The sequence below is a fragment of the Oncorhynchus gorbuscha genome, linkage group LG24, assembly GCF_021184085.1.
Source record: "Oncorhynchus gorbuscha isolate QuinsamMale2020 ecotype Even-year linkage group LG24, OgorEven_v1.0, whole genome shotgun sequence".
Taxonomy (NCBI): Eukaryota; Metazoa; Chordata; class Actinopteri; order Salmoniformes; family Salmonidae; genus Oncorhynchus; species Oncorhynchus gorbuscha.
Window position 1 is genome coordinate 22,053,420 of NC_060196.1, and position 27,884 is coordinate 22,081,303.

At 44.8% G+C, this 27,884-nt stretch overlaps 1 protein-coding gene across 1 annotated transcript; it reads right to left on the minus strand.

Moving 5' to 3' along the window:
• LOC124012018 (adhesion G protein-coupled receptor B1-like) lies at positions 1–27,884 on the minus strand. The gene is made up of 30 exons (XM_046325355.1): positions 27,452–27,884; positions 21,920–22,828; positions 20,874–21,023; positions 20,653–20,751; positions 20,270–20,440; positions 19,849–20,013; positions 17,857–18,021; positions 17,533–17,697; positions 17,279–17,380; positions 17,025–17,131; positions 16,526–16,720; positions 16,274–16,342; positions 14,385–14,493; positions 13,371–13,514; positions 13,045–13,114; positions 12,648–12,750; positions 12,253–12,296; positions 9,438–9,564; positions 5,946–6,049; positions 5,726–5,828; positions 5,426–5,576; positions 5,102–5,171; positions 4,903–4,969; positions 4,436–4,693; positions 4,218–4,316; positions 4,058–4,094; positions 3,094–3,758; positions 2,732–2,839; positions 2,339–2,389; positions 1–1,993 (listed from the first exon to the last, which is right to left on the minus strand). The coding sequence occupies exons 2-30, from the start codon at positions 22,635–22,637 to the stop codon at positions 1,796–1,798; spliced, it is 4,614 nt and encodes a 1,537-aa protein (XP_046181311.1). The 5' UTR covers positions 22,638–22,828; positions 27,452–27,884; the 3' UTR covers positions 1–1,795.

Here is a 27,884-nt window from a genome sequence, read left to right on the forward strand (position 1 = left end):
TAATATAGATATGTTTTTATTTTATTCCAAAAAAATCACATTCATCTTGTGCTCTCAAAACTATACATGTACAACAAGAGGGGGGCACTATGGCTAGGAAGGAAATAGGGGACAGGAAAGATTTTTGGCACATACTGTAGTGCAATATTGACAAGATTATCAAAAACGCACTATTACAGAAGACATGAGGTTCAGTTACTCCACACAGTGAGGTATGGAGTCAAAACAGTTATCCCGAAGCACTGTTTTTAGATATATTCTTATAGGCTATTATTCATTCTATATAACATTTGCTTTTTAGAATTAGAATAATCTACTAATCACAGACCTCCAAATAATTTTGTAGTCTTGCGCTTTCACTGGGAACACAAGCAAACCTCTATTGAATGAATGTGTTTCATTACTAATACATATTTATTACACAACAAAGTATCTGTATTCTCTGTAAATACGATGAACACGTTATAAAAAAGTATTGAAACATCTTAAGAAAAACCAGCCTTAGAATTCTGATATCAGTCCAGCTTGAGCATCAAGCGCCCATCATATTGCACTAGTTTCACACTGATGGTTTTAAAAACACAAGGATGTTGTGTCGGAGTCCTTTGTAGCTGGCACTGCGGAAGTGAAGTCATGTCGTTGGCAAGTGCCTCACAGCTTATAGTCCTGGGATCTAGAGCTCTTTCTGCAAGGCTGTGTGTGTCGCAGGAAGGAAAAGAGGTCCAATAGCGGGGGCTCTTGTTTATTGGGAACTGGAGGTGGGAATCTAATGGTCTTTGTCCAACACTTCCTAATGATGCTGCTCAGCAGTTCCCAGAATACACTGCTCTTCCTGTAACAGAGCTTGATGTTCTTCCAGGTACCCGTCATGTGCTGCGGAGGCAGAACACAGGCATAACCAGGGTTCCCACCAACACGCTGACTTGTCTGAATGCTATGCAGTCCTTTTGAAAACTGAGATCGATGCTAAAACAATAAAACAAAATACAGGTAATAATAATAATAATAATATAATAACATGATAATAATAATGTTCTGCTCTGTAAGCATGATCAAGCCTTGTCTCCAGTATAGGCATCATAGTCTTAAGAAGAGAGTTCTCATGGAAGAGTCTTTGCAACTCTTTAGATGCACTTCCTGGCGAAGCGAGAAAATAATAGCTACAACACAGCAATTAAAGGGTGTGTCCATAAACCACAGCGTTGAGTTCAGACACCAAGTCTGATGGGAGTCCAGTTGTCTCTTCTTGCCTTGTCCTAGCTAACTTGGAAGATGCCTTGGCCGCAAACACAAAAGTACAAATGTTCGGGTTTGGTTAGAGCTCAGGGGTAGAGTGAAACCCACTGTTTCAAAACGAGTCGAAGTGGCCTGTTGACCGCATGTTAACCATGTCGACCACACCTCTCTTGAACCCAGTCGGAAGATTAAAGGAAACCTCTGTGGTCAGACCACAAACAGAACCAGAACCAGTCGTCACTATCTGACACTAACCACCAGTCAATATCAAACTGCTTCTCTAGTGTTGCTCATTATCATGTCCTTGCTGGAAAACAAATCTTGACAACACAATAGCTTCCCTCCTTTCATCTCTCTCCATCTTTCCTCTGTCGAGGGTTTGTAGACATGTATTCTGGGTTCAGCACTCTCTCAGCTCTCTCTTCCCCCACCTCTCTTCGCTGGTTCGTTCTTGGCTTCCTCTCCTCTCTCCATGTGGATCCATGGCTCTTCTTCTCCCAAAACCAATAGAATAGGTGACCGAGTTTGAAATATAAGGAACAATCTCATGCTCATCCTCTCAGACCTCCGTCTGCAGGTCAATGATGTCCTGGCTGACCATTGAGATGGTGGCTCCAGCCTTCTCCCACTCCACCTGCTGCATATGCAGGGGCGACACGGCCAGGGGCTCTAGGTCTTTCCGCACCCAGGCAGGCGGTGAATGTTGCGTCCTCTGGACCCCATCCCAGGGTCTCTCCACCTGTTGCTGCTGCTTGTCCTGATGAGGTGAAAAGTGGAAGGCCATGAGTATTTGTATCACCACATTAGATCCGGTATGTTCAATGCAATAAAGTTGGACCTATATTTTTTTTGAAAATTGTGAATCTGGATGATGGTCATTCATTGTAGTATTCCTTGTTTAATCCACCAACTGTCAATCGACTAGCCATTAACTAACTACCTTTAAGGTAACTTAAAAATCCCAATATAATTGTGTAATGTGCATTAACTGTTCCTCTTATACTGGGGGCTAGTGGTGCATTGCAATGCAGCGTATGCCCTATTTAAAATGCCTAAATAGGTGTATTCAGAAAGTTAGACCAGTATGGGTAATAGGACTCACGCTGTGGTTTGTTTTGTCACTTCCTCCAGAGGACACACTCCATCTCACAGACTGTAAGGAAGAAGACAAAAATGCATAGTTTAAGTAATTATCTTAAAAGACTGTTAATGCAATTAACAGCTGAGGTCAAAGGGGTTTGCTGAGGTCAATGTGGTTTGCTGAGGTCAAGTGTTCTTCAAGAACAATACTCTTATGTAAATAAAGACTCAGCGTTTCCGAATGACGAATCGGATTAAAGATGTTCCTCGGCTTGGAACGGTCTCTCTCTCTTTTGGTTAACATTGTCTAGCCTAGCGACTACCCATTTATTTTCTACTGTATTTACCTTCAATAAAATAACTGTATGTGAATCTTTACGTACACTGTAAAATAGATTTCTATATGATTATTTACCTTGCTGTCTGAAGCAGGGGACTCTCTGTCTTGTTTCTCAGCATGATGTAATTTCCTGTTGAGGTCCTGGAACATGTTCTGGTGACGTTTCCTTGTGTGCATGATCTTCTATGGGACACATGGGAAAAGGAATAGTAGGTCAGCAAATGGCACAAAATGACTCAATTTTAGACCAATTGAATTTAGCTACTGATGAATTCTATCTAGATTATTGGTTAATATACAAACATGCACTTGAGTTTGCTTAAATGTAGCTCTTTGACATTATTACATGTTTATTACAAGTTTATAGATGTGCTGTTAACATGATAATACAGTATTTGTTATATAATAACTTTTTGTTGGTTACAAAAGATACATACCTCGAAATCTAATTCAGCATAACGGGACTTCTGTCTCTCCAGGGAGCTCATGGACAGTGTGGAGATGGTCTCGCTCTTGGACATCATGGAGTTCATAGAGTCGAAGGTGTCTCCCAGGCTGCTGTGGGTGATGTGAGACTCGCTGGACATGTTGTGGATGTTCTGGATGGGAGAGTCCCTCTCCGAGTAGGACACGCTGACCCGGTCGGACGGTAGCGTCTTGAGTCCGAAGGCAGCCTGGGGCTCAGCGAAGGGCCCACTGAGATGAACCAGCCTGGTCTGTGGAAGCTGCTCCACGCTGATGTTGTACTTGGATGGGTCCTCTTTGGCCTTGCGAAGGGTGGAGGTGGTGTTGGGCAGGAGCAAGTAGCCGCTACCGTCGGGGCAGCTCCCCTCTGCCTGGCCGCACACCAGGTCGGCATCCAGCTGCTGGAAGAGCTCACCGTCGCACACATAAATGGGTTTCCCGCAGGAGGACGGGTCCATGCCGCCATGCAGCCAACTCTTCTCCCTCTTCAGAGTGAGGGTGTGGCTGGAGTACTCGGGCACGGCCTGCATGTGGGCCTTGGTGGTGTGGGAGGGCAGGGTGTGGAAGTTGGAGCTCATGGGGAGGGGCAGCTGAGGTGGGAGGGGCATCTTCTCCTCACAGGAGGAGTTCATACCACCTAGATTAGAGAGGAGGGAAGGGGTGGGGGAAAATAGGTAAGATAGTGCACTTACAGTACAATCATGCTGGGCATTTCTGTTGATTCCCATTGATTGAAAGGATGGTCAAAGGTAAATAATAGATTCAGAAATAATCAAAGGTTGTGCTGAAATGTTTTCTTTAAGTAGCAACACGCCTCTAAAATATCTTCATTCTAAATGGAGAAATAAAGGCCCTATGCCCTTCAGGAATGAACGGGCATTTTAGTAAGTGAATGGAAAAATGGTTAGGGGGGTTAATGAAAGGAAAGACACTCACCGGGTCTGTTGGATTCAGCATCCTTCTCGAAATCAGACTGCAAAAAAATACAAAGAGAAGGTTTTCTTAGTATGTATTAAACACTTTTACATTGAAAACACACGATTCAATCGTTCATAATGATTTCATTCAAGACATAAGCGTAACCAAAGACACTCACCATGAGCTGGGTGTGGTGGCTATTTTGGATGGAACTGCCAGAATCTCCATTGCCATCGTCCTTACGGTCAACAACTCTGCATTTCACTGCCTCTTGGACCTATTAGAACGGTGGCAGAATGGCCAAACAGTCAGCTACTTTCTGATGTACTCTTTCAGAACGCCCCTCAATACAAACCAAAACATAGGGAAAATAACACTTGAAAACGTTGCGCTTGCCTCTCGACGCAGGATGCAGTGCACCATGACGATTATGAACCCTTCCAGGGAGTCAAAGACAGCGAAGAGGATCTGGAAGAGAGCGGAGCGGCGGTCGGTCATTGCCAGGACAGCGGACATCCAGGTGAGGGCCAGCAGGGGCAGAATCACACAGGAGCTCCACAGGGACGCTCCCGCTCGCTCCTTCAGTTTGACGTCAGTGATGCCGTCCTTGGACACCAGTTTGTTGAAGACCAGGATGCCAATTACCATGTTAACCTGTTCAAAAGAAGTTAAAGACACAATGAGTGAGACAATTGTAGTGAGCAATGGGTTTAACTGTGGTTAACAGTATGTTTAACAATGGGTAGCCATTGGTTTAACTACTATATAAGAGAATAAGAGAATGCATGGTAAAAGCATTCATTCATAAGTATTTGAAGGTTTTAAAATATATATATATATTTCAGATATACAGGGATATATACCAGAACAACGGCAGCAGCGGGCCCAACGAACGAGTAGAGGAGTCCACCCTCCAGAGAGAGCCAGCAGCTACAGGGAACAGACAGAACAAGAGCCATTATTACATGAGCTAGGGTAAGGGAGTTAGAGAGAGAGAGAGAGAGAGAGAGGTAGAAGAAAGAGAGAGGTGAGGAGGAAGAGACAGATTGAGGTTCAACGTACTAGTTGACGGTGCCATATCCCTTAGCCTTGGTAAATCCAACAGACACAGCCACCACCAGAGCAGGGAGTCCTATAAGAGAGAGGGGGAGAGAAGGAACAGAGTTAGGGTTGAACGAGAAGACAACATATCAGAAAGGGAGGAAAACATGCAGTTAGAATAGAATTAGGTGAAGTCTGGAAAAGGAACGACAGACACATTGACAGACTCAGACTCATACAAATATAGTTACTTTTTCTACTCTTTGAATGGGGATGCCCTTTATAGCAATTATATTTCTCTGGACAGAAATACAGACACAGAAAGCCATTTATTAGGGCACGTACCCCAGCCCAAGCAGAGGAAACGCTTGCGGATGATGCGGTTGCGCAGACGGCCCGTGACAGCCATGTAGGACTGCCACGCTTCCGTCAGCACCCAGCAGAAAGATGAGAGGAAGAAGAAGTGAAGGAGGGCAGCCACCACACCACACACCACCTGAAGGAAGGAGGGAAAGAGAGAAAGAGAGTGAGAGAAGAACGGTGTCAGTGGTGCGGCTAATCCCCAAGGCCTCAAAGCAGGAAGTCAGTCTAAGCAATAGAAAAGAAGAAAAAGAAGAGAGGGGATTGGTTAGAATGGTGCCCTACCTTGTTGCGAGCCTGGGTTTGTCCAACCAGAATGAGGGCATTGGAGCAGATAATGGAGAGGCAGAAGTTGATGAGGATCACTGAGCGCTCCGAGCGGATATACCTGGAGGACGAAATGGAGAGAGTGAGGACGGGGGGAAGACAAAGAGTGTTGCTCACACAAAAACATGTGATATTACTGAAATGTGAAATAGTGGTTTTGCTTCCAGGGGGCACTTACTTCCAGACGGAGACATAGATAATGATGAGGAGCAGAAGGGTGAGAGAGGAGACCCCACAGCCCACAATGAGTGTCACAGAGGGAAGAAGATTCTTATCCATGTTCTGTAGAGAGGAGACAAGACAACACAACGCATTCCCTTAGTACGGTGCACAGCAACAAACACACCCACTTGAAAAAGGCTAACACCAGAAAATGAACCACACACACACACACACACACACACACACACACACACACACACACACACACACACACACACACACACACACACACACACACACACACACACACACACACACACACACACACACACACACACACACACAAGCAGTGAGCCTTGTGGGCAGGCTCGCTGCTGCGCTATCTGGAACAGCAGACGGCTCCCTGTAGGCAGACAACTGAATGGCACAATTAGGCCACTGCTAAGGCAAGGTGACCCCAAGGTGAACGTGTCAGAAAGATGAAGCGGCGAGCCAGAAACTCGGCCGAGGTCACTGCGTTTCCCCATTGAGCTTTTGAACCAGCAAATGAGGCGAGAAGGATACAGAACATATATCTCCCGCTACTAAACAGAGGGTGAGAGAGAGAAATATCCTGGGTATTTCAGCATGGTGGCTTGATGTTATTTTCTCCTGCCATTGTGGTGCGACAGCGGTGCTATAGCTGCAGTAGTAACCTTCTACGTATCTCCACCCATCCTTACAAGCTAATATCTGCATAGATTTATATGCTGTTGTGTCTTTCTATGAGGGGATTTTTACAGTGTCTGTGTGTGTGCCTAGTATCTTCTCACCCCTCCCTGCAGTGGACAGGTGGGCTGTTATCCCGTGCATTCATCTGACACCCCCTGCCCTCGGAGGTGCCCACCTTTGTCAGACAGCCCTGGCACACTGAACTCCCGGCGGCGGGCACACGGGAGGATGTCGCGCCCCTGTGGGGCCCACGAGGGCACCAATACTGATGAGAGGGAGCCAGTGGCCCCCACCCGCACCCACCAGCTAACTGGCTGGGGCTTATTGCCTCGCCTACCGTCGCCCTGCTTTGATATCTTTTGTGGGGGTTGAGTTAATTGAACACCTTAGATTAATCTGCATCACCGGGGTGCAAATGAGACGCGGACCAATCGTGTCCAGGCACCCGAGGTGGAAGCCTTCTTCATAAGCGAAGAGTCTAACTAGGCATTTTGATAGGGGTTAGGAATTGTGGCCCTTATAAAGTGAGCTAAATGCTAAGGAAGACAATAAATTGGCTATCTGGGATCCTTGGGATGTCACTTTGTAGTTGAAAGGTAAAATGGTTACGGCTTTGGCCTTGCAGATAGTGCCTGGGAAGGCTGTCTCTGTCGCTATCTGCTCTCTGTGTGGACCTACCTCATATCCCTGCACAGCTGGCAAACACTGCCTAAGGCAGCCAAATACTAAATTAGCACAGCAAATTTGTTTCGAAATCTATCCAACTACATCAGAGGCTTCCAAACCAGATGGCAGACAGCGAAGGGATGCGCTGAACTGCCTTTTGCTTCTACCTCTTGCTAATGCCAGGGAGAAAAATAACAGTGGCAGCAGTATGCTAGCTTCACTATATCCCTCCCTATCTATCTGTCTGTATGGGTTGATGCAGCCTTTTGACATGGGCTACTGAATGAAACTGTAATTCAACCTGTCTTGAGTTTGCCCTTGACAGAATCCCAATGTTCCCATGTTCTCCTAAACCTAGAATCAGGACAACAACAAAAAGTCTTTATGGTGCCTATTAAGTGCGCATTTTCATTTGTGATAAGGCTTGATTACCCAGTGCGCACAGCTCTAATCGGGGTCCATTGGTCAAGGTTATCTTCACTGACTAACTAGGTGGGCCACTCCTGCCTCTTTGACCATGTGTCCAAGACACGTTCTCATTTGGTGCAGGGTCCAGGAAGCAGACCTTATCAAATGAGAGCTGAAACACTGCAGTGTCTGGCTGTTCTCTCCCATACAGCTGGCAAGCGGAGGGACAGTATTGAAAATGTCTATAGTACACATCAAAGGATGGTGGGGCGGGTGGAACCATCAATGCACAACCAGAGGTGTGCCTCTCATTGGCCAGCATCTTTGCCATTATCCAGAGAGACTTGATGCAGCCCGTGGGGGACAAAATGATTGGCGTAGCTGGCCGTTGACTATGGGTGTGGGTAGGGGTGGCTGGTTTTTGATGTTGTCTCACAAACACAGGGGGCGCTGTAGCTGCCTTTCTCTTTTCCAGACTTGACAACAGAGACAAATCAAATGATGACAACAGGTCTAGAGACAAACAAAGCCCAGATTGCATCTCTTATGTTCAGATTGGCAGCATCTTTCGCTGGATACAGCAGAATCATGCAGTCCAAGCATACTTACTGGCTGTGCTATTGTATAGGCTTGGACATGCTTCTGCTGGGCCCACCACAGTTTAGTATGTGATATTTGCAGTGGAATGGAAGATAATCATATGCGCATTTAAAGTCATCTGAGAGACACATGCGTTTCTCTGAATTTTAATAGCAAAGTCCCATCTGTTGATTGTCACTGTGGTTTTGTTCATTGCAGCAAACTCAGCACCAGCACTGCACAAATGGGTAAACCATTATCTCTGACCTGGGGGTTTGTATAGGGGGAGGGGATGGGGTTTGTTCTTCCTCAATATCCCAGTTACCAAAAAAAAAATCACACAGATGAGCTTGCACCGCAGAAGTCGTTACCAGGGCAACTAGAGAGTGAACGTTATGGAGGCACAATCTAAACCCGGTAAATTATACATTGCCTTTGCGCAATGGAGCTCTATACATATTGATCAAATGAATACACGAATCAAAGTATGTGTTTCACCAAGTCAATGCATGCTGTGAAAACTATGGAATGCAACTCCCTATGAATTTGAATACCCAAAATTAACGAATTAAGAAACTTGATCAAATGGAAACACATTTGTGATATATGTAGAACACATTCGGATATGATTAACAAGCCTAAGTGCCTGACTACCATACACATTGTTCAGGTGATGCCTGTAACGTCAGCTATTCACTCTATTTGTAGGCTACAATGAAAAAATTTAGCATTATGTTTTTCAACTTGAATTTGTCTATTTCATTCAATTGTTAATAATTACACAGAATTGCCTCTGATTATTAATGCAGACACGGCCATATGTAATTTCCACATATTTGATTAAGAAATTATATTGAAAACCATCTTTAAAATGTAACGACTAGGCCTATTATCACAATTATTCGACAGTTATGTTGATACATACTGAATGTAATTTCACAGTTACCTGATCATTAAAATCACCAGGCTATCAAAACTATAGTCAATGGCACCTACCTGCACAGAGACAAAGACGAGGAAGCTGGCAGCGCGAAACCCAGTCATTCGAAAAACAACGCCTATGTTTACATTTCATTCTATCACCACACACACAAAACGAACATTAACATTAAAGAAACACACGGTAAATAGGCGCATCACTTACCATATCAGGGTTTAGACGCGCTAAAATGGCGAAGGTGGAGAGCCTGTCACACACGCATTTGGTTCTGAATGAATCAACAGCGACCGCTCTGCAGCTACGCGCAGACCAAGATCCAAGCAGCGAAGAACTGCACAGGGCAAGAGTGAAAGAGAACAGCGGGTTATGTATGAGTGAGGAAACATTTATCGGAGAAATGATTCAAATTATCCTCTACATCCCAAACAGTTGTCACTGTAGAATATAATAAGACCACATAAAATATGCCCAGAACAGTTTTGCATGGTAATTTGAAATGTACATTTGACATTTTAGTCATTCAGCAGACGTAGTGAGTGCATACATCTTTCATACTAGTCCCCCCCCGTGGGAATCGAACCCGCAACCCCGGCGTTGCAAGTGCTATGCTCTACCATGAGAATGTATATTTTTAATACATGATTGATATGATATGTGATATGTGTGTGAGTTTGATCCAAATCTAAGTAATGATATAAGAATAAACCTGTTGTTTTCACAAGACAAACTGTTTCCTTATAAAAAGTAGTTCTAACACCTGAAATGGTGGCTCTGCTGTGGGATGAACACTATTGTCGCTAATGCTATACCAAAAACATAAAAAATGATCTGTCTAATGTATATCCTTTGACTATCTTTCACAAGCAGTAGTATATATGAAATGGTGGACACTGGAGGATCCCAACAAGCCTAAAGTCAATATACTGAAAGAGGAAATTGTAAAAGAGAATTTCTTCCAGCAGACTTTCTCAAATGTATGAGTAAAATAAGAAATATGAGTGTATTTCTGTGGATGAGAATGGATTTAATTTGTGCCCTTCTGCTCAACCATACATGGCCTTATGGTTTGGGCATGGGATATCACTTCACCACATGACCTCTATATGACTGCCATGGGGTCTTCTATAAACCTTTTGAATATCTACAGTGTATGATGTTAACTCTCAGGTAACTATGGCCACTATGGATTTTCATCCAAGAATATCCCGTTTTAGGTATTGAGACAAAGGGCAACGTCTTGTCATCAATGACCACTAAAAGACATTGTAATCAGCAATCTCCAGACAGCAACAACCCCTTCTCCTCATCATGGAAGAACCAGGGACGATACACAAGTGCGTCACATATTCTGTGACAAAATCCTTATGTCACACGGGGGTAAAGTTATCAGGCCGCACTGTACAGCAGAAGATGTTTCCACCTCACAGTGTTTCACATGTTGTGAGTGTCAGGGGGAGAAAAGCTGTGGTGGAAATAGAACCCCCCTACCAGCCAGCCCTCCTAGCCAGCCCTCCTACCCAGACATAAGCCATCACACTGTCAGGTATAGCAGGGACGTGGAAACATCAGTAGTCCCTAGTAGGTAGTCAACAGGAAAGTCATCTGGGAGACGAGGCTTTGCTCTGTATCCAATTCAGTTAATTACCTGCTTGCCTGTGAGATTTCTCAGGTCGCTCAGATGGGTTAGACGTTGTAAGGTGAAGTAGAGGGTAGACTAGGAGTCATTGTTCCTCGGAAAGGTTTGTTTAACTGTAAATATCTGACTGTGTAGCTTCGATTGGGGATCAGACAGAGTAGGTTAGCTTGGAATGAGTCCTAGGTCTAATATCGAACGCTAACAGCATTTCACTGAGAGGTGGACACTGACTCTAGACTAGCCTAGCTTAGCGCTAGGCCTCAATCTGTGTGTCTATAGCATAGCATAGACAGTGGGGCGTGGATTGACATGGCATCTCCCCCTTGAGCCTGCCTCAAAATCAAACAAGTGCTGCTCCACAGAGTAAACATTGACCCAAACTCTGATCCAGGGCTTCTCCCTCTCTACCATTCCCCCCTCTCCTCCATCTAGGCATTAATCACATCCGCTGTCCAAAATTAATCTAATTTAGCTGGAGGCACGTACCCCCTCCCTCCTGAAAGTGTATGAGCTAATTACATTTTCTCCTCTTCCTCTTTTTCTTCTTCTCTCTTTTGACTTAGGCTGCTTTTCTCAGGTGGGAAGGGATTCGGATGTGGATAGGGCCTCAGTTGAATGCATTGCAGTGTTTATCTGTGATCCACAAGTGTACAAATCTAAATGTAACTGTACGGCTGGCTGCCTCCAAAATAGTCCCTATGGAGCTATGGTCAAAATTAGTGTGCTCTATAGGGAATAGAGTGCTATTTAGGATGCATGCACCCTAAGCCCCACGGTGAGAGATCCAGAGCTGGGGGTAAACAGAATGCCAGGGGGTGTTCGTAATGCATTAAAATGCATCTAAACATTTTGTTTTAAACGTCCATGTTTCACTTCCTTTTAACCTCTGTTAACCTTTAAAAGGACAACACGACAACGGTAGAGATGGGAGAAGAAGCGTTGCCATTGTCTTTGGATGATTAGAATGAAACTTTACTACGTCAACGTTGCCTCGGTGTTGTGTCCCTCTCTAGTTAGTGCGGTATGAATGGATCCTGATGACCTGTTGATCCGTGAAAGGTGTCACAGGGGCCTCTGAGGATGAGCGAGGCTGCTACCAGTAAAGCTCAGAGAGATGGGTCATGTCAACATGGTCTATTGACGCTCTGTCTCTGCTAGTAGAGATGATTGAGATGACAAGAGATGCAACACTACTGCATCACAGTGACTTATATAGCTAAAGGGTGAATGGTCATATAAAATGACAGAAGCAGGAGTGAATGGAGCTTTGAGCTGGCGGGAATAATCAACTATCCCCAAATGGCTTGACAAAATGATAAAAATATGGACATTTATGAATGGAAATACACAAACGGGATGCGAACAACATTAGTCACCACTTACGTTTCACTCTCATCCCAGGAGATGCATGTTTCGTTTATGGTATCCTGGGAAAAGAGAAAAGGCGGGGTAAGGATCTAAGATAAATGCGTATGGTGCACATTTGAAGCACAGTTGTGAGTCCTCCATCTACCACCATATGTGTGAGATGCAACAGCATGGTGCTAACCACCATCAAACGTGTGTTTTTCACACGATAACTTTCACGCCACTCCTCATTACCATAACGGCGCAGGTTTATTTATGCAACTTAATGTATAACTCTGAAGTTTGTGGTTTAAAGATCAACACGATTTCAAAAGTAATTGTGGCACTGCAAGTGTACAGGAAATGTCAAATGTCCCGATGCTTGTTAAAAACGTCTAGTTCTGAAGAGCCATTATCCAGAGGAAACTTACATTATGTTGGTGGGGGAACTCGATTTCCACTGGGGGGGACAGCAGGCCTGGGGTGGGCTTGACCATAACTGTGACTACCTTGGAGTTGAGGACGGTACTGTTACTGAAGGGATAAGAGACAGGACATTTGGTCAAATACAGCACAGTTTTGTAAAAGTACTGTAAGTTTAATTCCGGTAGTTGATTCAATGGCAATCAATGGCTGGCTACTTCAGGGGAATTCTACAATGATTTGCATATTGTTGTTTTTCACCGTGAGTAACCACATGTCTGTAAGTCACTGAGTCCTAGCCCCATTTAGGTTTCAACTGAGGACAGTTTATCTTCATCAAGGTACTGTATATCTAGAAGGCACTGTAAAAGCGAGCAGTATCAGTCACTCAGTAAGGAAGGCTACCTTTGGAAGGACAAGATAGAGCTGAGGTTTCTGTAGAGAATGATCCCGGTCACAAATGCAGTGGTGCCCTCTGTAACAGACAAAATCCACAATTATTATCATCATTCCACTGTTTCACTAGGAGAGAAGAAAATGGTAGACGTCAACAGGAACAGACAAGAGCTTTTGAGACTTTATGAGTTGGTAGAACTGTTTGTTTTACTGTCTTCTATCTGTTTCCTTAAACAAATAATACATGCATGTCATTTATATATGCAGACTAGCTGTGTATGCATCAGTGGTTGTGAATGTACACTCTTTAACTACAGTACGTATGGCATTCTCACCAGACTGGTCGATGGACAGAGCATCACGGGAAACAGTGATCTTCTCCTCTGAGGTCCTGACCCAGTCCATCATGCCTCTCCATCCTCTCACTGGGAAGGTGAAGTCGGTGGCCATGGTTGTGGGGCGCTTATGGATGCTCAACACTGGAGAGGAGAAAAAGAGACATACGATGTTGTGTTCAAGAGTGTTCCTGGAATACATGTTGTGTATAGGATACATTGACTCCGTTAGGGTCTGGTAAGTGAAGAATCAATTCACTGACGCCTGCACATGCGGAGGACAGCTATGGCTTCATGCGTCATGTCTTTATCTGTCTGGAGGAGTTGCTGCTGAATCCTGTGTGAACTGCGATTGTGAATGTCACCTTTGCTATAGCCAAGACGACATGGCAAGAAATTGCTGACGCAATGAGAAAAATAAGCGTGAGTTCTACAGTTTGGACAGTGTGTCTTTTCTGAGAGTTTATGTAAAACCCAATCTGCTTCTAGCTTCTTCCCACGTAATTGGTAACTTGCAGGATGGGGTTAAGCATCTTTGCATCCAGCTTAACATTACTTGTACCCCTGCACATCGACTCGGTGCTCCCTGTATATATAGCCATGTTATTTCTATGTGTGTTTTTATTCGTTATTCACTGTGTATTTATTCTTTGTGTCACTATTTCTATATATGAATTTTTTAAAATCTTTAAATCTGCATTGTTGGAAAAGGACCCGTAATGTTGTCTACTTTTTTACTATCTTCGAAGCAGGTGAATTGTTTTTGTCGATTTATTTGTATTTTTGACATATTTCGATGATCTGGTTCTGTGCTATCTTGAAGATAGATAGCTACTAATGGGCCTGCCAAAATGTCATAGATGCATTTTCCCCACTAATCTAGAACGTCTCTTGTGACATGATTAAGATTGATGAACTCTGTGGCCGGATAAAGGTAAAGACAAATCATCATTCTCTTGGGGGGGGGGGGGGGTAAGAGCAGAGAACAGCTGGCCGGGAAAATGTGTGGCTCACCTAAATTCTCGGTGACTTCATAAATGTCTTGGAAGTCCTTCATCTGCATACCGATCATGTCCACAAAGTCCTCGACAAGCTGCAAGAACTCCTTGATGTTAGTGCCCATCTAGAGGAGAGACCGGAGGAGGGAGGGAGAGAGAAGGAATAAGAGAGGAGGGGAGACCGTAAATTAATATAAAATAAATCCTAAACATCCACGGATTGTTTGAAGTCGGTTGAATTAACATCATTACAACCCATTTACAACCAGAACTGGTTGATATCTGGTTGAAATTGCGTCATTATTACAATGCCAGTTTTGCCGGCTGGGAGACTATTCGTTGTTCATAGAGGGTATTAGCATTGCTTATTTAAGCTGTGCATATAGAGAACAAAATAATTTATAGGCCTTATACCGCACTGTATATGTAATGCCTTTCATACTTCGTTTCATTCTTTTACAATACTAATGTCCCTGAGCAGTGAAAAGCACTATCATCCACAGTGGAGCCTCCTATCATCCGGAGGGCCATACATGGGCATCAGGCAGCAGGCTGCTGTGGAAGGGAGGGCTCTTACGTCTCTCTGACGCAGAACAATTGCGATGTGGGCGAAAGGTGTGTGTGTGTACGTCTGTGTGATACATATTGCACAATGTACAGTGTCTGTGCACGTGTCCCTTCTTGACAACGACCATGGTCTGTGGGTTGGTATGGAGATGCACAGATTGGAGAGTGGGCGTTGAGATTCTCCCTGCCTGCCTGCCTCGTTCTTTCTCTCTGCCCCGAGCGTCAACTCTCTCCTAACTGAAACACTGCTAGTTCATAATCAGTTCATCTTCAATTTGACACGCACATTTTTGTTCCCTGAAATGTGGGCCTTTTGATTAGTGACTTGAGTTATCCACACTATTATATGTATAACCTTTCTCTAGCCATGTAGATAACAACCTGAGTAATCCTATCCATGAGGCTGGGGGCCACAGTTAACTTGAACAGGGTTTTCATCTTTCAAGTATCAAAATCAACATATTGCAAAATGTTACGACATATACGAGATAAAAACGTCAAGAGGATTCATTCAAATTCATGAGAGGCACGTCTGATCCAGAGCATAAGATGCCAAAAACAAGTTTGATGGATTTCTACTTATCCCTTATTCGTAATGGTTCATGTGAGACACACATGAGTTAAATAGTATGGCAGTGTGCTATCCTTGTTTAACATGCCCCTAACACTGTCTTCAGTATAGGATGGTGTGAGGGAAGTCAAGGGGTTGTGGATTGATATGACTCATGTCCTATTCCTTTTTAATCAATATTCAGCAATGTCTCTGAGAGTCCTGTTCTTTCTCTGGTGTCTACTCTTTAGTAGGGAACTGAATGATTTATTTGGGGGTGATAATAAGGTACCACCAGTTACCACTCCCCCCCATTCGCTCTCACACTTACAACAACAGTGACAACAACACAGACCAACCCCCCTCATTCGCTCTCACACTTACAACAACGGTGACAACAACACAGACCAACCCCCCCCCCCATTCGCTCTCACACTTACAAGAACAGTGACAACAACACAGACCAAACCCCCCCCCATTCGCTCTCACACTTACAACAACGGTGACAACAACACAGACCACCCACCCCATTCGCTCTCACACTTACAAGAACAGTGACAACAACACAGACCAACCCCCCCCATTCGCTCTCACACTTACAACAACAGTGACAACAACACAGACCAAACTTTCTCCTTCCACTCCATCCCTCACACAGTTGCAAAAACCTGACAAAGGAAGAAAAACCTCCACACTTTTTCTCAGTTACACAGTCATACAAGCATCCACTCACACCTATTCATATGTTGCATTGCATAAATACACTGCTGTCAGAACCTGTCACTCACCAGCTGTGCCTCCTCCCATTTGTCACGATGTTCCTCCTTCAGTAAGTTACTGATTGTCTGGGCATAGTTCTGTAGAGAAGGAGATATGAGCGATAGGTGTTAGACTTGATAAAGCCCAAATCATACTTTGCTGGAGGAGTGTCAGAACATAACACAATGGCAAAAGGAATAGCTTACTCTGTGTGAGTGACTATACACATTACAATTTTGTTTTCAATGCTTAATTCAAAAGCAACAGTATTTCAGGCTGACCTCCACATCAGCATTGCTCAGGCTGTATCTGGCTCCCTTGTAGATCTCAGTGGTGTTCCTGAGTACATCCATGATGGACAACAGGTCTCCGCTGTACTTGGTCCCCTCATCAGAGGTGGCCCTCAGTCGGGAGATCACCTCAGAAATCCCATCAGCCATCAGGCCCTTCTGAGCCTTATCAACACCATGCTGGGCCTATGGGAAGGGAGGGTAAAGTAGAGAGGTCACACTGGGTCATTGAAACTCTAGTTGGTGTACTGATACACTGTAGCTTGAGTACACCGCTGGGAAATCATAGGCTGTGGAGATGTGTTTTTGAACTATCATCATATTAGGTATGGTAATGAGCCCCATCTCTAAGGGTTTGTAGTTAAGGGCAATGTCTTCAGAGTTGCGAGGTTTGACTACTAATTGTGTGATCCAGCAACAGATGATCATAACTAGCAGGTTTGTTGTAGGATACATCTCAAGACACTCCTTTCTGGCGTAGTCAACTTACCAACAAGGAAATGTCCTGGTAGTTCTTGGAGATGCACTTGATGTGGGTCGGGTTCTCCCAATAAGCAAGGCCTACAGCGCCAAGGGTGCATCGGCGCAAGATCATGCCTGTGTGTACAACGGAGTACTGGAGGTCAGCATGATCTTACACAGGGAGGATTACACTACTTAAACATGTGAAGTACATGTATATTGAAGTGAAGTAAATGTATGTATTATAAAAAATAATGTGCTCCATGTGTTAATGTACTGTACCGGTGGAGTCTGTAGGGCAGGTCACGGCCGCCATATCTCCTGCTGGGGTTCTCTTCCACACAACATCACCGTCGGTCTCCTCCTGACAGATCTCATGGGGTTCTGAAAAGAAGAGAGGGAGACTTGGTTACACATTTTGGTGCATTGAATCAAAGTATTTATTGGCTTTCTCTGGTCAAGTTGTATTTGAATACTATTGTTTTGTGTTGAACCACTGAATTGTATGTCAGCCATGTTTGTTTTGACTCACTGACCTGGGCATCTTTTCTCGTTGCAGCGTCTCAGCTCTCCTCTCTCTCCAGGGCAAGTCTCTCCACTGAAGTAAGGTCCTTCGCACATCCTCTGTCTCTGCTGGCTTCCTCCCCCACAGGTCTTACTGCAGCTTCCCCATGAGCTCCATGATAACCAGCGTCCATCAACTAGAGAGAGACAAAACACAATGTTACCCCTTGACCCTGAACAGACTGACCAGTAGGCAGTGGCCTTTCACCCATAGACTACCCCTGGAACTGGTTACTTGAAGAGTTATTATGACAAAAGAGGTTTCCGTTTCAAACTTGGTGTTGCAAGCTATCTACCTGGGCAATCTTTCAGGAAGCAGTTATTGGTCTCACGCCAGTCACCACGGCACTCCGAACCTCCGTAGGACGGCCCGTTGCATTCACGTGTCCTCTGCTTGGTGCCATTGGAGCAAGAGGTGGAGCAGGTGGTCCAACCAGACCATTCGTTCCAGGCACCGTCCACTAGAGGGAACCAGAGAGGGAGGTGGAGAATTAGGACACCATCAAACCTCGGGCCATTATAATAATCGTCATGGCACAAAGATGCTATTAACATGTCCTACTTTGAGACTGAGTAGCAGTGAAGGCCCAAACTCTGTTCTGTTTTGTCCTTCATGCACCACTGCAGATGTCTCTAACTCTAAAAGGCTCCCATGCCAATTTCCTTCCTCAAACGACGCACAAAACCACCAGTTGTTTGAGCCTGATCAAGTGTAGTGTATTTTAAGGGAGAGAAATGACTGCTTGCTCAATGCAGGTCAACATAGGCCTAATACAATGTATCATATGGGAGGAAAGATGATGGGCCTATTTTTCTAATGGATGTGTCCCAAATGGCACCCTATTCCCTAAATAGTGCACTACGTTTGACCAAAGCCCTATAGGTATCGTATGGGCCCTGGTCAAAAGTAATGCACTATATAGGGAACAGGGTGCCATTTAGGACACAGTCAATGTTTCCCAACACAGCATGACAGGCCTAATTCAGGAGTCTCTGGAGGACATTGGATTCCATCGCTCACAGAGTTCCACCTCGTTAAGTTAGCCCTTCAGCCTACACGGGTGAGCAGGAACCTTTTTTTCTTTTGTTCTAATGGGAATGGATGGGGGACTTGATTCAGTGCAACACTTTACTTTTAATTCTGCTCTAAGCACTGTCCACCTTGTCTAATCTTGGGTATGCAAGGAGGAAAAGTGGCCTGATGAAAATACATGACAGGCAGTTTGAAAAAATAAATAAAATAAATATTTAAATATTTAATATTTTCCAAAGGGCAAGACAATTTGTCAGAAATTGAATAAATCCTTATTAATGGATAAAGAGACAAAAAAGGTTAATGACATTTTAGATTTCCTGGCTATTCCCAAATATTTCTTTTGGAAGCCAAAGTAAGTGTTTTCTTATTGGGTCGAATAGACTATTAAAGATGATTTGTCCTCAAATCCCCTTCAATTTCAGGTGAAATATATATTCGCTTTAGAAATGAGATTTTCCCAAAGTTATGACAGTCATTTACAGCGGCCATCTTTTGGTGGAGCATATTGCCATCTGCTGTCCACAGTGTAAAGCTACATGGCCAGGCACATTCAATTAACCAACTCAACTGTTTTGAGGAGCAGCAGAAAATCAGTTATTTGCATCAGTTAAGGGAAAAATGGAATTGCAAATGAAAAGCCATTGTTATAATATCTTCAAAAACATCTAAGTACCAGACGGACTAAATATTTATGTACGTAGGTGAGAGAGAGAAGAGGACTAACCCACCTCACTGTCAGTGGGCGGTGTGTATGTATCAACAGAGAGAGAACTGAAGCTCCGACATGTTGGTGTGTGTGTGTGAGTGAGGAGTGTATTACTCACTGCCTGTACCGCCCATGACTAAGCCCTGCAGGCATTTGTTCTGCAGATACAGTATGTCAGTTGTGATGACAAACTAATATTTGACTCCCCAGATAACCACTAATAGTCAGAATAGGTAGTATGGGTAGAAAGGAAGGAGGGAAGAGAGAAGCCTTGAAAGTGAAAGTGTCTTAGTCAGTCAGAGTTCTTCCCACATGGGTCAGTGAGGGTGTTGAAGGCTACCCCATTGACAGAGATATTCTCATTAAGATGAGTAAGTAAGTGGTCCTGTGTGGCTGAGTTGGTAAGAGCATGGCGCTAGGGTTGTGAGATCAATTCCCGCTAGGGTCACGTATACTTAAATGTATGCACTCACTTTTGTAAGTTGCTTTGGATGAAAGAGTCTGCTAAATGGCACACATCAAAATTAAGTAAGCAATAAGGCTAACCTGGGCAGACTGCGATGTTGCAGAACTTGGTCTGTTTGATGGGTCCCTTGCAGGGTTCTCCTCCGTTCTGGGGCTGCTTGCAGGTGCGGGTGCGGTCACGGTAACCACGGCCACAGGTGGAAGAGCACAGGCTCCATGGGGACCACTCGTCCCAAGCTCCATCAACTGAAAAACAAGAGGAAAAATTCAGCCCATGTCATCAAATATACATTTTTACATTTTTGGTTCATTTGCAAAATAAATATGAATTCATTGTAAGTAACTGAGTTGTAGTGTCTTTGGGTGTTGACTGTTCAGGGAGGGGACAATTTCATGAGCTATCCACTAGGTGGAGTTGTGATCTTTACCATAGTTGCCAACCTATCTAGAGGAACACACACACACACCCTAAACACGGCCCAGGAAATGAGCCACCACTTACCGGGGCAGACCATGGTGTTGTTGCAGGGCCGGTTCTCGCGGAGGGGGCCGGTGCATTGGGTGCTGTAGGAGGAGGTAACACAGAAACGGGAGCGGGCCTGCCAGCCCTCTCCACAGCTCACTGAACACACACTCCAGGGGGACCACTCATCTGCAACCGCAGCAGCGTCCACTACAAAGGTCAGGGGTCAAAGAGTCAGCGCTGAAGGTCCGGCGGCAGTAACACTTGTAATATGGCAGACATCGAAGCTATACATCGAACACTGCAAATGGTCTACCGGTATCTTAAATTTGACAATATTATACGGGTTATTATGCTATTGTAAACACCTCTCCAACTACTCCTAAAGCTGGATTTTTTCCCCCCTAGAATCTATGTCTCACCTGTTTGAGGGGCCACAACTCCAGTGATAGGAACATCAGCGTTGTCTCTTTTCAGGCCGACAATGGAAGCCAGGGCTTGGCTACGGCTGTGCACTTGACCTGTGGAGGTAAAGGATGGTTAGTGAGCTGAACAAACAGATCAACACAAAGACAGACAGTAGGTTGGGCAATACAGGCTGACAAGAAAACAGACGGACAGCTAGGTTGACAGGTAGACTCACCAATGCAGGGCTGAGGGTTGCAGGCCCGCCCCTCTTCGACCACGCCTTCACACACACTATCCTCTGGCTGACAGGCTCGGCTGCGCACCTGGACTCCACCCCCGCACTCCATACTGCACTCAGACCAGCGGCCCCACCCACTCCAGCCCTCTGCGGGAGAGAAGAGAAGAGGCACATTGCACACATGATACATGACACACAAGTCTAGAGACATAATTACTGAGGATGACACTGGTATGTAGATGTGGAGAAAATATTCTGAAGGACTTGAACTCATTCTATTGCGCAGAAACTGACATATCGAAATTGCTACAGTTCAGTAAGAATGTAAATGGATTTTTCAGGTAAAGTTTTCTTAAGGATTTCGATGTAAAAAACGGAAACGGGTCATTAGTATGCATGTCAGGGAGCTGAGAAAAGCACAAGGACAGCTCTTTGTGAGAAGCCATACCAGATTAATTTTTTTACATTTGAAATGATTGTTTGCTTTCCAGCACTGTGGAAAGCATGGTGTGCAAGGCTGGAGCGTTGCTACGGTTACTGCAAGTGCTTGGCTTCGATTTCCTGCGCAAGCTAACTGAGGGGGCTTTGTGCACGCTGTGTGTGTATCTCTCGCATCCCTCAATCCCTCAGCAAAGAGCCAGTAAACATGTCCGCCATCCAAGAAAACAAGAAGGCGAGCTAACACATGTGCATTGGGAGCTATCCGACCATTTAGCCCTGAAGGAGCCCCACAGTCTCTTACTAAACACCCTTCATTTACGCCTTATGATACTGGGGCAGCAAAAAGCACATCTTCATCAGAACCCCACATTCTCTATATCAGCAAAGGGGGGCATCTCAACCACATGGAGAGTGAGGTAGGGTTGATGAGTTGGAATCAGCTTGAGGAGATTGTGATCAGGATCAGGAGATAGGATCATGTCTCCAATCAGCGAGACAGAGATCTAGTCTAGACTCTACACTCTTAACAAAAACAAACATGTGGAGTCATGGACATTGAGCATAACACAATAAGCAGATTAAATGGTGGTAACTCTACTCACTTATGATCTCGGCGTCGCGTACAATTTCACGTCCAGTGTCTCGGGGGGTTGGGATGCACTTCTCTAGGTAGACGCCTCCACGGTAGCAGCCGCCGGGCTTCCTGACGGGGGTCTCCCAGCACTGGCAGGGGGTGTTCATGATGCCGCAGGGGTTGAGATGGGTGCTGGTGGACAAACAATTCTCCAGCCACTGGCACAGCTTCTGACAGGCTGGCATACTGGGGTTCCTCTTGCCCACCACCAGGAACTCGGCCTTGAACTCACTGTTGCTCTCTCCCTCCACAATCTCCAGGCTGTGTCTTGGCGCCACCTTGCGGAGCTGCAGGAACTGCTTGCTGGACTCCAGGTAGGTTACAGAAGTTGAAGCGTCGCACAATCTGACGACTTCATCAAAGCTCTCCATACCCAGGTAGGTGCGAGAGGTCTCGATGAAGGAGTCGAACTGGAAGGTCTTGACCTGGCGGGGCAAGCAGGAGTCGGTGGGCTTGGTGATCTTCATGTAGACGGTGTAGCGGCGAGGGTCTGGGTTCTGCAGGGTCCAGGAGCACGGCGTGGAGGGCAGGTTGGCGGTCGAAGAGAACAGCCCGAAGAAGCGGCTCTGCTCCAGGGAGGCACAGGTATCAGAGGCCGGCCCGGAAGGGACGCTGGAAGTCAAACCGAGGAACAGAAGGGCCAAAAGGGCCACAAAGGGCCCGGACTGGGGAGGTGACCACGTCATTGTGTGGTCGCTTTGAGAGGATGTTTCGAGGAGACACAAATCGATTTCACTTTTTTCTCTCTCCTCTATTTATGCAATTTGTTGCGATGTGACTTCGGTTGCTTGGTCCTTGTTGGTTTAGTCTCTGAGGAATTAGATGGGGCTCGAAGGCTTCAGTGGGACAGACAGACAGTCATGTGTCGAAGCTGTGTCTGTTGGATAAAGGGGAGACAAAAAAATGAAACATGACAGGTCACTAAGCGTAACAATTCTCTGATCAGCACCTACCAATACGAACCTCGGTCCAATGGTAAATTCAGGAATTTTTCACAACGAACTAATGTTTGATTTTCATATGATGATTATACGCATTGCAACCTGCACATGCTGTCATTGTTAATACATATTTGGTCTTCATTTACTTAATTGACATACCTGTATAAATAAGGTGAAATTTATTTTTTTTATCCCCACTTGAGTACTGAGCCTGTGATTAGCATTACTGTGCATTTCTGTGCAGCATCAGATCTCTCCAATGAACAAATGAACTGAGGGTCCAGAGTATAATAACAGTGTGTGGACCTGCAATTACACTCCTTCGCAGCGGGCTAGCCTCTCTCTCTCTCTCTCTCTCTCTCTCTCTCTCTCTCTCTCTCTCTCTCTCTCTCTCTCTCTCTCTCTCTCTCTCTCTCTCTCTCTCTCTCTCTCTCTCTCTCTCTCTCTCTCTCTCTCTCTCTCTCTCTCTCTCACACTGTTTCCTCCCACACACGGGAATGTGCCACTAAACGCTAACCAGTGTGCGTCAGGCTGACGTCTGTGCCAGCGCGTTGCCATTGGGAACCGCAGACAACGTTTGGAGTCACTTATACTCTCCACATAATAATTCACACTTCCTGTTGCTGCAATGTTATTTTCCTTCTGTAGCAAACTGGCTCCAATTAAGATCCTACATCTGTATCTGTCAAGTCATGTATATGAATACCCTATCTGGCCCTGCAGCAAAGAGCACACAAGATCAATGTCCCTGTGCTGGACTCTTCATGTGGCACCTTATACTTGATGAGTTTTCCCAATGTCTAGGTGTTATGGCTACTTGGGTTTGGGGCGTTTTGGGGGCTAAGGAGAGAAGAAGACTGTTGCTCAGCAACAACTTTCTCATGCATGCAGGGCAAGGATATTCATCCTGCCAAGTGTCACTGTGGCAGCCCAGTCTTCTTGTGCTAGTGATTAACGCCCAAAGAAGCCCTGAAACCTGATTAATCCACCAAATGATGCTAAGTAATTCATGAATATTCACATTTTATAAGTAAGTCTCTAAGGGGGCTCAAAGTCTTGGTTACGTTATTGGGTGTGTTGAGGAACAAAAGGTATAACCAGGTGCAGAATAATATACCAGAAAACATGAAATGCTCGCAAAACTTCCGCAAGGCCTTCTCCTTCTCTTGTTTTCTCACTAGCGGTGCACCTGCATCTTTTAAAGCTAGACCCTATCATTCCTTTCCCCCTCCATCTCGCTCTGCAAAAGGCTCCTTCCTATACCCTCCCTCTGAGGTAGACCTATGCTTTGTGTGGGAGTATGTCTCTCGCTCTCTCTCCTCCCTCGGCCTCCCAGATACCAGCCCGGAAGCTCCATGAATGGGCTTCTAGTGAGGCGAAAACTGAGGAGAGAAAGGAAAAATGTCCGGCTGTCACATTTACAGCCTCTCTCTCTCTCTCTCTCTCTCTCTCTCTCTCTCTCTCTCTCTCTCTCTCTCTCTCTCTCTCTCTCTCTCTCTCTCTCTCTCTCTCTTTATAGTCTCTCTCTCTTACTCTCTCTCTTACTGGTAGTTATGGAAACAGCTGTTATACATTTTTGGTGCATATTGTTGTAAAATTGAGAAGAGAGGAAAAGGCTAAATTACCATCAGGTGCTCTCTGTTTGTGCTGTGATGCACAGTTTTCAAGTGCCACTTTTCATCAAAGAGATGATGATGTGCTTTGCATAACACCATGTATCCAACAGCACTAACAGCCCAGTGAAAAACACTCCTGTTTCTCTCTGTGGATGTGCACTTAGGACTGTGTACAACATATGGAAGTTGTACAATGATTCAAGACTTCACAGATAGAAGAAGTGCTTTAAGGAAGAAGGGCCATTTGTTTGCATGACTAATGAAAATTGAGCGCTGTGAGAAAGTAAGGGTGTGTGTGCAGGTGTGTGTGTGTGTGTGTCGGGGGGGTGTTAGGAGTTCTAGTGCTGCCATAGAAACCATTACCCTTTGTATGTGGTTGTTTTGAAGGCAATCATAGATCAGTAGACAGTGTATTTGACTACTCTAAATAAGTTCCAGTCACAGCATATTGCCACAGAGACAATACATTGTTGTTTGCTCTACTCTGCACTGCATGTCGTCTGTATATGAACTGTTTTAACACAGGGACATCTCCGTGGTTTTTCTGAAACGATAACATGCAGCAAATGAAGGACACAGCTGCCGCAGGTGGCCAACAAGTCCCCAAATCCTCTGTCACTTTGTATCTTTTTGTGCAGAGGTTGAAGAAGGGAAAGATAAGAGAAAGCAATCTGAAACTGAACCATCTGTGGTAGAAGCCCTAGGGGAGGAGTGGAGGAGTGGGGGAATGGGGAGCGGAACGTGGGAGGGACGGTCATTTTTACTTTCCATCCCCGTTTTTCCTTCCTCTGTAAGATTGCTCTCTTTCTGCTGACTTTCATGACAAAAGTAAAAACTTGAAGGAAGCAAAAACCCTTTTGTTCTCTGCGCCATCAAGTTAATGAAATGGCTCACGCTGTATCTTTTCAATTGCGTGCCGTGTGCAAACCAAGGCAGGCACATGCAGGGCACCATCCTTAAACTCTGTGGCCGTTTGGCTCTCGTTTGACAAATTCATGTGACACCACAAGAAAAAGGGCGCTGACGAGGAAAATCAACACAGCCCAAGACTACATGAGCTCTGAAGACCCACTTGTGATGGGTGTGAGAGAAAGGCTCTCTCCCACACTAAATGTCACTCAGCTTTTGCATCCTTTAAACATGCCTGTTTCCATCCAAGTGTACCCCCTCTGTGTCTTTCTATGAGAGCGGACTTGTTTGTCAGCACTTTAACACATGTATCTGAATTATTCACATTATAAAGCATTACTGCCTCTAAAAGTCCCCCTTTGTTTTGGAGACCTACGGTGAGAGTCAAATCAGTTTCTGTGGCAAACGTGTGTGTGTGTGTGTGTGTGTGTGTGTGTGTGTGTGTGTGTGTGTGTGTGTGTGTGTGTGTGTGTGTGTGTGTGTGTGTGTGTGTGTGTGTGTGTGTGTGTGTGTGTGTGTGTGTGTGTGTGTGTGTGTGTGTGTGTGTGTGTGTGTGTGTGTGTTTTCCAAATGCACTTTTGGAAGTGAATGCTGTCCAATGCCAGCAGACAGCCAGTTAGCAAATGAAAATCTTGATTTGAAAACAAGTCACCCATGTGTCTTAAGTTCCAAAGCGTTACATGAACGCCTTCGTCATGCCAAAACAACAGGCACTGATATCATGCATTAAGAAGGTCATCAAAGCCAGTAGACACTGTTTGATGATTATCAAGTGTTTTTCTAGTTTCATAGTCGTTGAATGAACAAAAACTGAAATGGTAACCATGAAATCATTGCTATACAGTATGTGCTATTCTACATTCAAGCAATAGCAAATGCTGCATTATCAAATGATAGGTTCTTATCAGACATGATTAACTCAAATCAAATTCAGAGATTCATCAGAGTTCAGCAGGGTATGACCATGACAGTTGGAAATATTGAACCTTTAAAAGGAACCATATCGCTGAACACTGAGAAACTTTGGTAGAGCAACCTGACGATGAATGTAGTGCATGTATCCTTCGGCTGCTTTTCCATGTGACAATATATCACCACTCCCACGGCAGAAATGTTTATGTCTGACATTCATGATAAGCATGATACAACTTCATGCTGTCATCAAAATCACTTCCAATTGACAAGCTCATTGCACACGGTTTCTTACGACTTCTGTCTGTGTCCGTGTCTGTAAAGTAACTCTATATGAAATGAAATGTAGTGCGCAGGGACATTGAGAAGTATTGCCCGACTGTGTGAAAACGTACAATGGAGTCATCAAGTTTATACAGTATCTCCAAGGGTAAAGTCATTGCATGACATAATTGATATGTGGAAGATCTTTTGGGATCATGTAATGCAACATATACCGTTCAGGTCCGTGCTGCCTAAATGGATCAGGACGGCTATTCACAACGTGGAATGATAGTTCCTTGGCTCCTGGAAAAATAGCTTTAAATGACATGGAGCAATACGTGTAAGACCGGTTGAAATGATTTGCATTTGCATGCTTGTTTCACATGCATACAGCTCCTCATGTTGTGTCGTGTTGTTGTAGGCTAATCATGAATCCAATGTGCAGGTTGCTGCAATAATGTGTTCTGAAGTCACAATATTGCACCAATAAGACGATCGCAGACAAACGGAAAGACTTTGACAGAGCTTAAGACTGAACCCGACATTCCGTGTTCAGCACCATGGACAGCGACCGAGTCAGAAGGTTATTGTTCAGCACCATATACAACCGACTGAGTCTCAATGCGCCCGGCGCTGCACTGACGAAACTGATGCATTCCAGTACCTCAACTCTCCCGAAGTCTAGCAGGTTTTCACATATGCAGAGACAACTTCCTCACATAAGCTTTCATGCAATCACATCAATACAAAAATAAAAATGTACTTGGAATACCAACTATTTCACCAAGCACTATTAAACGGTCAAAGCAACAAAACACGATAAAACGAATCAACCAATAGAATAGGCTACTACCGTACCTTAAGAACGTTCTATTAGTGCACACTCTCCATTCAAAGGTCCACAATTACTCGAGCTGGATTCAGGAAGCAACTTTCGAAGTCTTCATGTTGTCATCGAAGAATGTTCGGGCCAAAACGTTCAGCAAGGGGCGACAGCAGAAACTGTAAACTGTGTCGGATCGATCCCAAGTTCTAGAGCAGTGTCCACTTCCACAAGCAAATGTCAAATTAAACGACTCTGACCAAACTCCAAAGAGTGTACTACCAACTTTTCTCTGTTGCTATATCCAGATAAACTGACTATAGCCACGTTTCGAATTGATTGTATATTGGAGCTCCAAAAAGTCCTGAAAGCAGAATATGTGTTCTTGTCTTTTCTTTACGAGCTCCAATATATTGTTGGTACTTTTACTCCCGGCTTCGTAGTCCTGCTTGTGGTTCTTGCACTGCA